Below are 12,160 nucleotides of genomic sequence, written 5' to 3'. Positions count from 1 at the left end.
TAAGCAAGCGTGCGCATGCGCCGTTCGTTCGGCCATGCATTTACATGGGGTCACGCTTCATTATAATACTACACGCCCACTGCCTTGCTACTTTGAATTAGGCGGGCTTACGCCGGCCACTTTACATTACGCCGGCGCAAGAAAGGGAGCAAGTGCTTTGTGAATACAGTACGAGAGTCTCAAACTTACGTCGGCGTAGCGCATAACAGATGCACTACGCCTATCTAAAGATGCGCCGATCTCTCTGAATCCCGGACAAAATGTTTTCTATTTTAATGCATAGAATGCATTAAGATAAAAAAAACTTCTGCCTTTACAACTGCTTTAAACTCTTATAAAACAATACTAAGACAGCCAAAAAGCTGGCAATAGATGGATCGAATCTTAGCTGGTTCAGGAGGGACCGGCTAAAATTCAATCGATCTATGGGCGGGCTAGTTGTACCCAAGTTGATCCATCTATCATTAACATGCATTCATTATTAATATATATGTGCTTCAACTTTGGAGATTCTCAAAATGTATAATGAATAGCTTAAAGGGGTTGTAAAGGTTTGTGTTTTTTCACCTTAATGCATCCTATGCAAGTATAACATGTTTGTTATTTAAAAAATAAATAAACCTTTACAAACCCTTTAAGAGCAGCTAGGTGTGGAGGGAGCCTTTCATGTGCGCCTTGCTGCAAAAGCCAGTTATAGGTTGGGGTGGTTGCCATTTGTTTGTACTAGGTAACAACCAGCCTGTCAGATTTTTTACTGCTCTAGCTAACAGAAGTAATTATTGTGTTGTTCTGGCCGGGAAGGCTCTCCGCTGGCAGATCACAATAGCGCTGCTGGAGCGATTTCCCCCATCAATGCCAACTGTGTTGTTGGGTGAATCAAGCGATTTTCTTTCCTCGAGGAAAGAAAATTGCATAAGCCATGGGTTGCTTTAGAGATTTAAGATAAAAAAATAGCTACAGTACAGCTGGTGCAAAACTGATATTTACATTACGCAGCTATACCTGGTGAAAGAGCTTTGATGGGCTCCTCACCCCACTGATGGTCAAGCGGTGGGTACAGCTGTTATTTTTACATTAAAATGTAATTATTATAATGTGTTAACGTTAGATTTAACCACTTAAGGACCCATTCACGCCGATATACATCAGCAGAATGGCACGGCTGGGCACATCAACGTACATGTACGTGGCTCTTTAAGCCCAGCCGTGGCGTCGCACGCACGCGACCCGGTCCGAAGCTCCATGACCGCGGGACTCGCGGACCCGATCGCCGCTGGAGTCCCGCGATCGGACCCCGGAGCTGAAGAACATTGAGAGCTGTGTGTAAACACAGCTTCCCCGTTCTTCACTGTGGCGCCGTGATCGATCGTGTGTTCCCTTTTATTGGGAACCACAATCGATGACATCACACCTACATCCACCCCCCTACAGTTAGAAACAGATATGAGGTCACATCTAACCCCTTCAGCGCCCCCTTGTGGTTAACTCCCAAATTGCAATTGTCATTTTCACAGTAAACAATGCATTTTTAATGCATTTTTTGCTGTGAAAATTACAATGGTCCCAAAAATGTGTCAAAATAGTCCGAAGTGTCCGCCATAATGTCGCAGTCACGAAAAAAATCGCTGATCGCCGCCATTAGTAGTAAAAAAATATTTTTTTATAAAAAATGCAATATAACTATCCCCTATTTTGTAAACGCTATAAATTTTGCGCAAACCAATCGATAAACGCGTATTGCGATTTTTTCTTTACCAAAAATAGGTAGAAGAATACGTATCGGCCTAAACTGAGGATTTTTTTTTATATATATATATTTTTGGGGGATATTTATTATAGCAAAAAGTAAAAGATATTGCATTTTTTTCAAAATTGTCGCTCTATTTTTGTTTATAGCGCAAAAAATAAAAACCGCAGAGGTGATCAAATACCACCAAAAGAAAGCTCTATTTGTGGGGAAAAAGGACGCCAATTTTGTTTGGGAGCCACGTCGCACGACCGCGCAATTGTCAGTTAAAGCGACGCAGTGCCGAATCGCAAAAACTGCCCGGGTCCTTTAGGTGCCTAAAGGTCCGGGTCTTAAGTGGTTAAGCTACAAAAGGTAATTTTATAGATTTTCCTTTAGTTTTATTAATAAGCGTGTAAAAAAGATGGCGATCAGCCTCATTTAAAAATTCCTATAATGTAGCGATACGGATTTAAACAAATCTATTTATGGTTTCCGTTATATACCACATGGGATCGGCCATTTTTTGCTGATTACACTTGCAGGTTGAGCTTCCTGTACTGTTGTACGATGATTGTGCTTTTCTTTCAGTGCATTTTTAAGAGTCGGTTGAAGCTAATGTAAAACAAGTTGATTAATGAATGTTATTTTTACAGTCACTCAGCAAAGGTGCAAATTGCAGAGACTGACATGGCGATAACCAGTAAAGGAAGTAGCAGCAGTTCTGTACACGAAATACCGCCATAAACGCATTGGAAATACACCATATAGTTTTCCTTTAGCTGCATAACAACATGATCTTAAAGCACGTCTCTGGGGAAAGGAAAAATGTGCAAAGTGAATCAGCCACAGCAAATAGCACTGCAAAGCCAGTTAGTGGTATGTCGTCAGCTGAAATGTGATTGCTGCAGCACTCTTCTACCCATCATGCATAACATATAGATAGAACAATCTCAGGCCTTCCACATGACCCTCTTCATGTACATAGGACAATTCACTCTAGCTTTCTGATTTAAAAAAGATAACTCCACCTTGCGGCCCATGTTTCACCCATATTCTTGGTGTAACATGAACTATGGTCAGCATGTACAGCCCCCCCCCCCTCCCCTATTGCCAACTACGCCTCCCTCACCCCTTACCTAAATTATGGGGTTGCTCTTCCCACAACGACCTGTCAAATATAATGAAATTGGAGGAGCTGTGCGTGGCTCCACCTGCACTGCCTCCCCATTCATTTACAGGAAGTTGTGAATAAAAAACTACAAGTCCCATCTTCCACCATGGCAGAGGGATTCGTAGCTCCTAATGGAGCATAAGAGACGTCACCACACTTGTAGTCTATTGATAGTTTCTTGAGCTCCACTGCTGAAAGATGAGGAACTAGAGGAAGAATCTGCAGGAGCCCAGGGTATTGCACTTCGCAGGTTCATATGCAAAAATAATTATGCTTATTTTTGCTTCTTTTTTTTTTAAAATGGGTGCATTTATTTGCAAAAAAGGTTAAATTATTATGTTGCCTGATAACAGACTTTTGACAAAGGTTCAATAATAATAATAAAAAAAATTGAGTGTTATCTTATGGAGGGGGGTCATGATGGAAGGTATAGAAGAAGTTTTCCCTATATAATTCTTAATGTTAGATACATTTTTACAGTCTGAGGACGACTTCAGAGGCGACCAGCAAAACGACTTCTGTATAGAAGTCAATGCAGGTCGCCCTGAGCCGCCCCGGAAGTCGTGCAGGAACCTTTTTCTAAGTCGGAGCAACTTGCGTCGCTCCTATTATAACGGTTCCATTGCATTGAATGGGACGGGACTCGTCAGGCGGCTCGCCCCAGTGTGAACCGGCTCTAATAATTGTTACGCTTTCATAGGAAAGCAAAATTTAAAAACATATTTATAAAATTGCACCAAAATTTGCATAGGTGTCTGAAAGATGTTCCATGCAGAAATGACGCTCCTCACCTCCTGCGACTAATTTCACTGTCACTGGGGGCGTGTTTCCATGGCTCCCAACTGTGCCTCCTGGGTGGAGAAGCAGAGCGGATGGCGCCCTTAGAGCGAGTGACATGAGGTGACACTTCGGTGATGTTGTCCATCTCCTCTCCTTCCATCTCAGACACTCCGGTGTGCTCACATTCCCTCTCCTCCACACATGCAGTCACTGTACTGCTACAGCTGCTGTCCATACTGTGTCGGTCACTGGGCTTCTTCATGCTTGAGGTGCGGGGAATAGAAATGTCACTTCCATGGGAGGAGTTCCTTTCTAAAGAAGTATTATCATCTGAGCCCAAACTGGAGACATCACACAAAGACTGTTCCTCTTCAAGCTGGAATAAAAGCATAAAGAAAAGTTAGTATAAAGTCCTTGTAGATCACAAGAGAACATTCTCATCTGCAATAAGTTACAGCCAATGAAATGTATTATTTGCAATACTTAAAGGGCTGGTTCTCCTTTTCAGAAACTGTGAACACACTTCACCCTCCCCACCACCCTATCCACACTGTACCTACCTTCGGGGGTGATGAGCTGCCTGTGCCCACAATCAGTCCAGGGATTTAAAAACCTTGCTTTTTCTCCCTCTTTCTGCAGAGCTTCAGGGATGGATCAGAGCGATGTGCCAGCACTGACCAATCAGAATCGCTCTGATCTGTCCTGGATGTGCTGCAGAAAGCGTAGAAGAAGAGCAGGGATTTCTACAATGTACAGCCATTCATTTAAGAGGAGCTGTACACAGCACATGGGCCCAAACCAAAGCCATAAAGTCTGTGTGTGCATGAGCAACTCCACTTTTGTTGAGAAGAAAATAAATTCCCTCCGAGTGATCAATGTACATTTCAGGATTTGTTTGACTTTATCTCAGGACTTGAGGTTGGGGGGCAGTTTTACCGCCCACCAACGGCTAAAGCTGCAGAGGAAGTGGGAATGGGGTGTACAGCCGTGACCAAAAGTTTTGACAAATATACATTTTCAGAAAGTCTGCTGCTTCAGTGTTTTTTAGATCTTTTTGCCAGCCGTTACTATGGTATACTGAAGTATAATTACAAGCATTTCATAAGTGTCGAAGGCTTTTATTGACAATTACATTAAAATGGTTGTAAACCCACTTTTTTCACTTTTACCTACAGGTAAGCCTATAATAAGGCTTACCTGTAGGTATAAAGAATATCTCCTAAACCTGTACGGTTTAGGAGATATTCCCCTCGCAATGCGCCGCTGATTGCAGCGGTGCATGCGCAGGGGGGAATCCACGGCTAAAGGACCGGCAGCCGCCGGACCTTGCCGAATTTAAATCTCCCGCGCGCACGCGCGGGAGTGACGTCATCGCCGCTTCAGCCAATCACAGCGCTGGAGCGGCGATACCCGGAAGACACGCCGGAGCAAGATGACATCTCACTCGGCGTGGACCAGGTAAGTGTTCTTCACCTCGTTCCGAGGTAAGTATTTCATAATCAGCCAGTATGCGGTGCATACTAGCCGATTATGCCTTTTGCCTTGCAGGTTTGAAAAAAAAAAAAAAAAAGTTTATGCGGTTTACAACCGCTTTAAGTTTATGCAAAGCGTCAATATTTGCAGTATTGACCCTTCTTTATCAAGACCTCTGCAATTCTCCCTGGCATGCTGGCAACCAATTTCTGGGCCACTTCCTGACTGATGGCAGCCCATTCTTGTATAATCAATGCTTGGAGTTTGTCAGAATTTGTTTACCCGTCTCTTGTGGATTGACCACAAGTTCGCAAAAAAGGATTAAGGTCTGGAGAGTTTCCTGACCATGGAACCAAAATGTTGATGTTTTGTTCCCCAAGCCACTTGGTTATCACTTTTGCCTTATGGCACGGTGCTCCATCATGCTGGAAAAGGCATTGTTCATCACCAAACTTCTTGGATGGTTAGAAGTTGCTCTCGGAGGATGTTTTTGTACCATCCTTTATTCATGGCTGTGTTCTTAGGGAACATTGTGAGTGAGCCCACTCCCTTGGCTGAGAAGTAACCCCACACATGAACGGTCTCAGGATGCTTTACTGTTGGCATGACACAGGACTGATGGTAGCGTTCACCTTTTCTTCTCCGGACAAGGTTTTATCCGGATGCCCCAAACAATCAGAAAGTGGATTCATCAGAGGAAATGACCCGTCCTCAGCAGTCCAATCCCTGTACCTTTTGCAAAATATCAGTCTGCCCCTGATGTTTTTCCTGGAGAGAAGTGGCTTCTTTGCTGCCCTTCCCGACACCAGGCCATCCTCCAAAAGTCTTCTCCTCACACCCTGAAGCCTTCTTCACAAATGCAGTGGGAATGTTTTTTTTTTATGGGATTAAGTTCATTTTCATGGCAAAGAGGCAAAATATTCATCTGATCACTCTTCATAAGATTCTGGAGTATATGAAAATTGCCAATATAAAAACTGAGGCAGCAGACTTTGTTAAAATTAATATTTGTGTCAGTCTCAAAACTTTTGGCCACATTCAATAACCCCGATGCTTTTCTCTATGGCTGCAGCAGAATTATACCCACTGTCGCTTTCGGCAGGCGCCACCCCAATTGGCTTCTCTGCAAGCCATCGGCAACCGCAAGCAATGCACGCAGGTGTGGCACGATAGTGCAGAGTCTAAGGCGTTAAAGCAGGCAGTAAGGAGGCAACACCACCTCCTCACCGCTTTTCAGAGACCAATGCACATGTGAAGCCTTAGTACAGACTTCTGGGAAAAGTAAGCCAATGACAAGCAGGAAATTACATTTTTGGGGGTGTTTTGTACACCAACAGTGTACAGAACCTTGCCAGGTTGCAATGAATTTAACAAAAAAGGAAAGGTAACGTTTAAGAACATTAAATTAGAATGCTTTGTGTATCAATTATATATGCTATTTTTTTTTTTTTTTATGACGGTGGAGCTACCATTTAAATTCAAATTCAAAACAGACTTGGGTAGATTCAGAAAGATTTAGGCCGGCTTATCAGTAGATAAGCCGACCTAACTCTGAATCTACGCCGCTGTATGTTTAAGCGTATGCTCAAACAGAGATACGCTTAAACAAAGCTAAGATAGGTCGGCTTGCGCCGTTCTATCTTAGCTTGCAATTTTTGGGATGGCCGCTAGGTGGCGCTTCCATTGCGGCCGGCGTAGATTATGTAAATGAGCTTTTACGCCGATTCCCGAACGTACGCGAGCCTGCCGCAGTCGATTAACGTCTTTTCCGTAAGGCCTTAGGTGGCCTAAAGTTATTCCACCTATGAGGTGGAATAACAATGTTAAAGTATGGCCGCCGTTCCCGCCGCGAGGTTCGAATTTTTTACAGGAGTTACGTCATTTACGTCCGCGTCACAATCAATAGGCCCATACGGCGTACTTAACCGCAATGCGCCCTGGGAAATGTAGGCGCCCGGCGCATGCGCAGTGTAAAAAAACATCAAAAAACTTGAGGTCAAGCCTCATTTCCATACAACACGCCCCCCTCCAAGCAATTTGAATTAGGCGCCCTTACGCCCGCCGTGTTTACACTACGCCGCCCTAAGTAAGGAGGTAAGTGCTTTCTGAATCATGTACTTTCCTCTCTTACTTAAGGCGGCGTAGTGTAAACACGCGAGGCTACGCCAACCTTAAGTTAGGCACCCCTACCTGAATCTACCCATTTGACACTTTCCCACCATATTTAAAAAAAAAAAAATAAAAAAAAGAAGACTTTTGTCTGGGGTTGGGCTTTGATTGACACCTATATGGGGCTGTACAGAACATGTATACACCTTGACTGATAAGGGTCAACATAGACAAGCAACCATTTCTAGACAACCTCCATGTTTTGCGCAAAGGAAATTCAGCAATAAAAAGCGACATCCCAAACAGATCACACGAATGTCACATACTGTACTGAAACAGCGTGCAAATCTATGACAAAGTTAAATAGTGTTTTCTAGCGTGCAGACCTATAGATGTTTGCTGTTATAGACTGTAACTGTACACTAACTAATGTGTACTTCTCAGACACAGAGCCGTCTTTGTGGAAGAACAGAAACAAAGGAAAAAAAAAAGTCTTCACACTGCTAATGAAATGAAGAGGACTGAAGGGAGCAGACAAGGAAATGATCTCACCATGCACTCATCCTCCTGTGAAACACTGTTGCAATCTCTGATACAATTGACAGACTCCTCCGGAGGAAATCAGTTATGTGCTGTAGTAGCAACACTACCGTCTTATAAATAAACACATTATAGCGAGATCTTTATTCAAACATAACAGAGGCTACACTCAGCATAGAGAACAAGAAAGCAGTGTGGCCGAGAATGCGCAACACTCCATCTGTGATCGGATGGGAGCTTCACAAATGTGACCGCTGTCCGCAGAAACACCTGCAATGCACCGTCCCAAAAAACACAACCATGGCCAATTATCTAATCCAGTGGTCTCCAAAGTGCAGCCCTTTGCTTGCTTTACCTGGCCTTTGGGGCACCATTTCATATACCGATACCAACAATGGAGCAGAATTCCCACCACTGACACCAACAATGGGGTCCAATGACATCAATGATGGGGCCATAGGCGTGCACACAGGGGGTGCCCAGGCACCCCATGCACATTAGTGTTATCACTCTGTGTAGCAACAGGAACATGGAAAAGATCTTCCTCTTATCGATTCTGCCATAAGACAAGTGTTTATGCGCTTCTCCTTCACTGTGCCAGCCGGAAGATCAATGTGCCGTGGTCATATATATGTAGACACATACACATGCATGTGTGTTTGAGCTTAAGGGTGCACACCTTAATGCATTAGGCTGCGCACACCTATGGATGGGGCATAATTCCTCCCAATGACAGCAATGATGGGGCACAATTTCTCCCAATGATACAGACAATGGGGTCCAATGACATCAATGATGGGGCACAATTCCTCCCACTGACACCAATGATCAAGGGCAATTCCTCCCGCTGACACCAATTATCAGGGGCAATTCCTCCCACTGACACCTATAATGGAGCACAATTACTCCCAATAACACCAACAATAGGGCCCAAGGACATCTATGATGGGGCCATAGGCGTGCGCACAGGGTGTGTCAATCACCCCATGCACATTAGTGTTATCACTCTGTGTAGCAACAGGAACATGGGAAAGATCTCCCTCTTATCGATTCTGCCATAAGACAAGTGTTTATACTCTTCTCCTTCACTGTGCCAGCAGGAAGATCAATGTGCCATGGTCATATATATGTAGACACATACACATGCATGTGTGTTTGAGCTTAAGGGTGCACACCTTAATGCATTAGGATGCGCACACCTATGGATGGGGCATAATTCCTCCCAATGACAGCAATGATGGGGCACAATTTCTCTCAATGACACAGACAATGGGGTCCAATGACATCAATCAATGATCAATCAATGATGGGGCACAATTCCCCCCATTGACACTAATGATCAGGGGCAATTCCTCCCACTGACACCAATAATCAGGGGCAAATCCTCCCACCGACACCTATAATGGAGCACAATTACTCCCAATAATACCAACAATGGAGCCCAATGACATTAGTGATAGGGCACAATTCCCCCCACTGACACCAATGATAAGGGGCAATTACTCCCACTGAAAAAACTATGAGGGCATTATTTTTTCCTAGTGACTTTGGGACCTTTTTCTACTCCCACTGGCCACAGTCTGGCCTCTATAAAGTCTGAAGGACAGTAAATTGACCCTTTGTTTCGCGACCCCCTGATGTAGTCCAAATAATATAATTTTTTTTAAAATAAAAACATAATATATAAATACACTGCACCCAGATGAAAACAAAAAATCATCCTAAATATGAAAACGTGCCACACTAAATTGATAGATCACATAATAATAATAGTAATATTAATAATAATACTACTACTACTACTACTACTACTACTACTAATAATAATAATAATAATAACTACTTATATCAAAGTATTTGCTTTGAGCATTCAATTTAGCACAGCACATTAAACCAAATACGGTAATTATGTAAAACATGTTCCTGTTCTTTAATTTGAAATTTGTTGGAAAGACAGAATTAGGTCTAAAGAAACAGTTCTGGGCAAACCTCTACAAACACTTTGGGTTAAATTAGAGAAAGCCTGTACGGTAAGAAATGTGCGAACAGCTACTGCGGACTTTTAAGTACTAGCTTGTCATGCTGGTTATTTCCTATTAAAATAAAGTGTAAGCTCTTCAGCAGCTTAGCAAATGGGTCCAATCAGGGAATTGCAGTCTCTGCCAAGACAAGTACAACCATTCGGCTGGGCTGTGATGTCAGATCTCAGGGAGGGGAAGATAGAGAAGACTGAGCTCATTCAGATCATGAGGTGACAGAATCTCAAAATCATGAATTGGTGAGGTCGAGGATTTCCAGCCATTAATGATAACGTCACATCGCCTACATAGACAGTAGCCTGCTAGTCAGCGGAAAATTTCCAGCGACATCTAGCTACAAGACGAAGAAAAAAAACAATTATTCTCTATGGAGATGGTTCACATCTCCATACTTCAAATCGCCTGAAGCTCAAAAAAGTACTGGAGCCTTTTTTGAAGCTCAATTCAGGCAGATTGGGCCGTTTTTCTGCTTTTTACATTGGTGACTTTTTGACCTGTACAAAAACCCTGGCAAAAAAAATTGCAGCAAAATTGCGCATTTTCTGCCTGAAAACGATATGCTCAGGTGTGAATGCAAAGTGTCATTCAGTGGAGCAAACGGGTGCATGGCATTTTCCACATCCATAAGTGCACTCCTTCACATTGAGCAGAAAGCCTACATCCAAATCTGAATGTACTAAACCTGGCTATAGATGGATTGGATTTTGGCCGGTTCAACAGGAACCTGACGAAATTCAATCAATCTATAGGCAGGCTGGTTGTACAATCAGCCTGTGGGATGTTTTATATACACTTACTGCCGGTGGCAAAATCCGCTAGCAGTTATGTTCTGACAGTTGGGAAGGCTCCGAATGGCAAAGTACAATAGCGCTGTGGGAGGCATTTCCCCCCCATCAACACCAACTGTGTTGATGGGGGAGTTGAGAAATGTTCTTTCCTTCCACTCTTGACTGAACGAAAGTAAATTGAATCATCTATGGCTTGCTTGAGGATCCGGCTCAGAGGGTAAATCTCTGAATGCCGTTTCAAGCCGGGGTAATGCCGTGAAAAGCGGCTCCCACGCGCATGCGCAGTCAGAGAGCCGGGGTTTGCGCCCCCCGGAAGAAGAGGGGTGAAGATGGATGCTCACTGCCAGTGTGAAAGACATTGCGGGCTTCTACTGCAGGTAAGTGTCACATAATGGGCTACAATGCGATGCATAGTAGCCCATTATGCTTTACCTTTGCAGGGAAAAATAGAGGAAGTGAACCCCATCAGGGTTTACTTCCTCTTTAATAGTAATAGTTAGAAAATCAACCCCAATGAGTAGATCCCTAGACCCTATTCCCATAAACATTGCTCGTAAAACCTAGTACACTTGGGTCGAATGTCAGACGGCATCGGCCCAAGAGTATGGCAGCCGATCAGAAAGAAGCCTGTCAGCTACTGTCAAAGGGTCATGATAGCGTGTAAGAGGCTTAAAGCGTTTGTAAATGCTGTAAACCAAATTACTGCATGCCCCTCTCCTTACCAGTGATAATGCACTGTATAAGTGTATATTGAAAACAATGCTTTTAAAATATTTTTCTTTTTATTTTAGTCTAATGTCAGCCGGAAGGTCACGTAACTGCTGTGCTGGCTGCTCAGCCCCTCCCACTGTAGCCTGGGGATCGTAGTAGTAGAGCGTCCGGGAGTCACTGGCCTGCAGATCTCTTAAAAAAATATATTTAGAAGCTTTGTTTTCAATATACACTTGTACAGTGCATAATCAAAAAATAAAGCATAGGGGCAGGCAGTGAAATTTCTTAAATTTAAATGTACTAGGACAGCTTACACAGAGCTGACAGACAGGGAGGGTGGGGCAGAGGACAGAGGGGGACAGAGGAGAGCTGTGGATGGAGGGACATATGCGGACCACTGTATTCAGGGCTCAGCAGCCCTGATTATAGTGGTCAGCTCACAGAGGGGGACACAGAAAGTGCCAGGATCAGCATGTTTTTTTTTTTTGCAGTTTAGAGGGTAGCAGGTTACACAGCACAAGCACTATGCTGTTTAATCTGCTTTTAAGGGAACAGGATCCATTTTTTTTTTTAAGGTTAACGCACGCTTTAAATGATTCAGTACGAAGACAAAAATAAACACCACAATAGTTTTCCATTTGTAATAAAATCAGTAATGTTGCTGTACATGAACTCACCTTTGCGAAGACCATTTCATCCAACACTTCCGGGGCCATATAACACAGATCAGTGTCACTTTTGGATTCCCTTTTCATAGGTTGAGGTGAGGAATGTTCTCTATCCAGATCATCCTCCAGAAACTGCTGACAAACTAAAATAA

At 43.4% G+C, this 12,160-nt stretch overlaps 1 protein-coding gene across 12 annotated transcripts in view; it reads right to left on the bottom strand.

The window, feature by feature from the left end:
- Positions 1 to 12,160, bottom strand: part of AKAP13 (A-kinase anchoring protein 13) — a 423,120-nt gene that overhangs the window by 110,977 nt on the left and 299,983 nt on the right. For all 12 annotated transcript variants that reach the window (XM_040342370.1, XM_040342380.1, XM_040342375.1 and 9 more), the window contains 2 exons: positions 12,018 to 12,151; positions 3,692 to 4,056 (listed from right to left, as the gene is read on the bottom strand). In XM_040342370.1, the coding sequence (XP_040198304.1) occupies positions 3,692 to 4,056; positions 12,018 to 12,151 (499 nt within the window). The remainder of the gene's footprint in view (positions 1 to 3,691; positions 4,057 to 12,017; positions 12,152 to 12,160) is intronic.

The sequence above is a fragment of the Rana temporaria genome, chromosome 3 (genome assembly GCF_905171775.1).
Source record: "Rana temporaria chromosome 3, aRanTem1.1, whole genome shotgun sequence".
NCBI classification, from domain to species: domain Eukaryota; kingdom Metazoa; phylum Chordata; class Amphibia; order Anura; family Ranidae; genus Rana; species Rana temporaria.
This window is presented reverse-complemented; position numbering and strand designations above follow the sequence as displayed.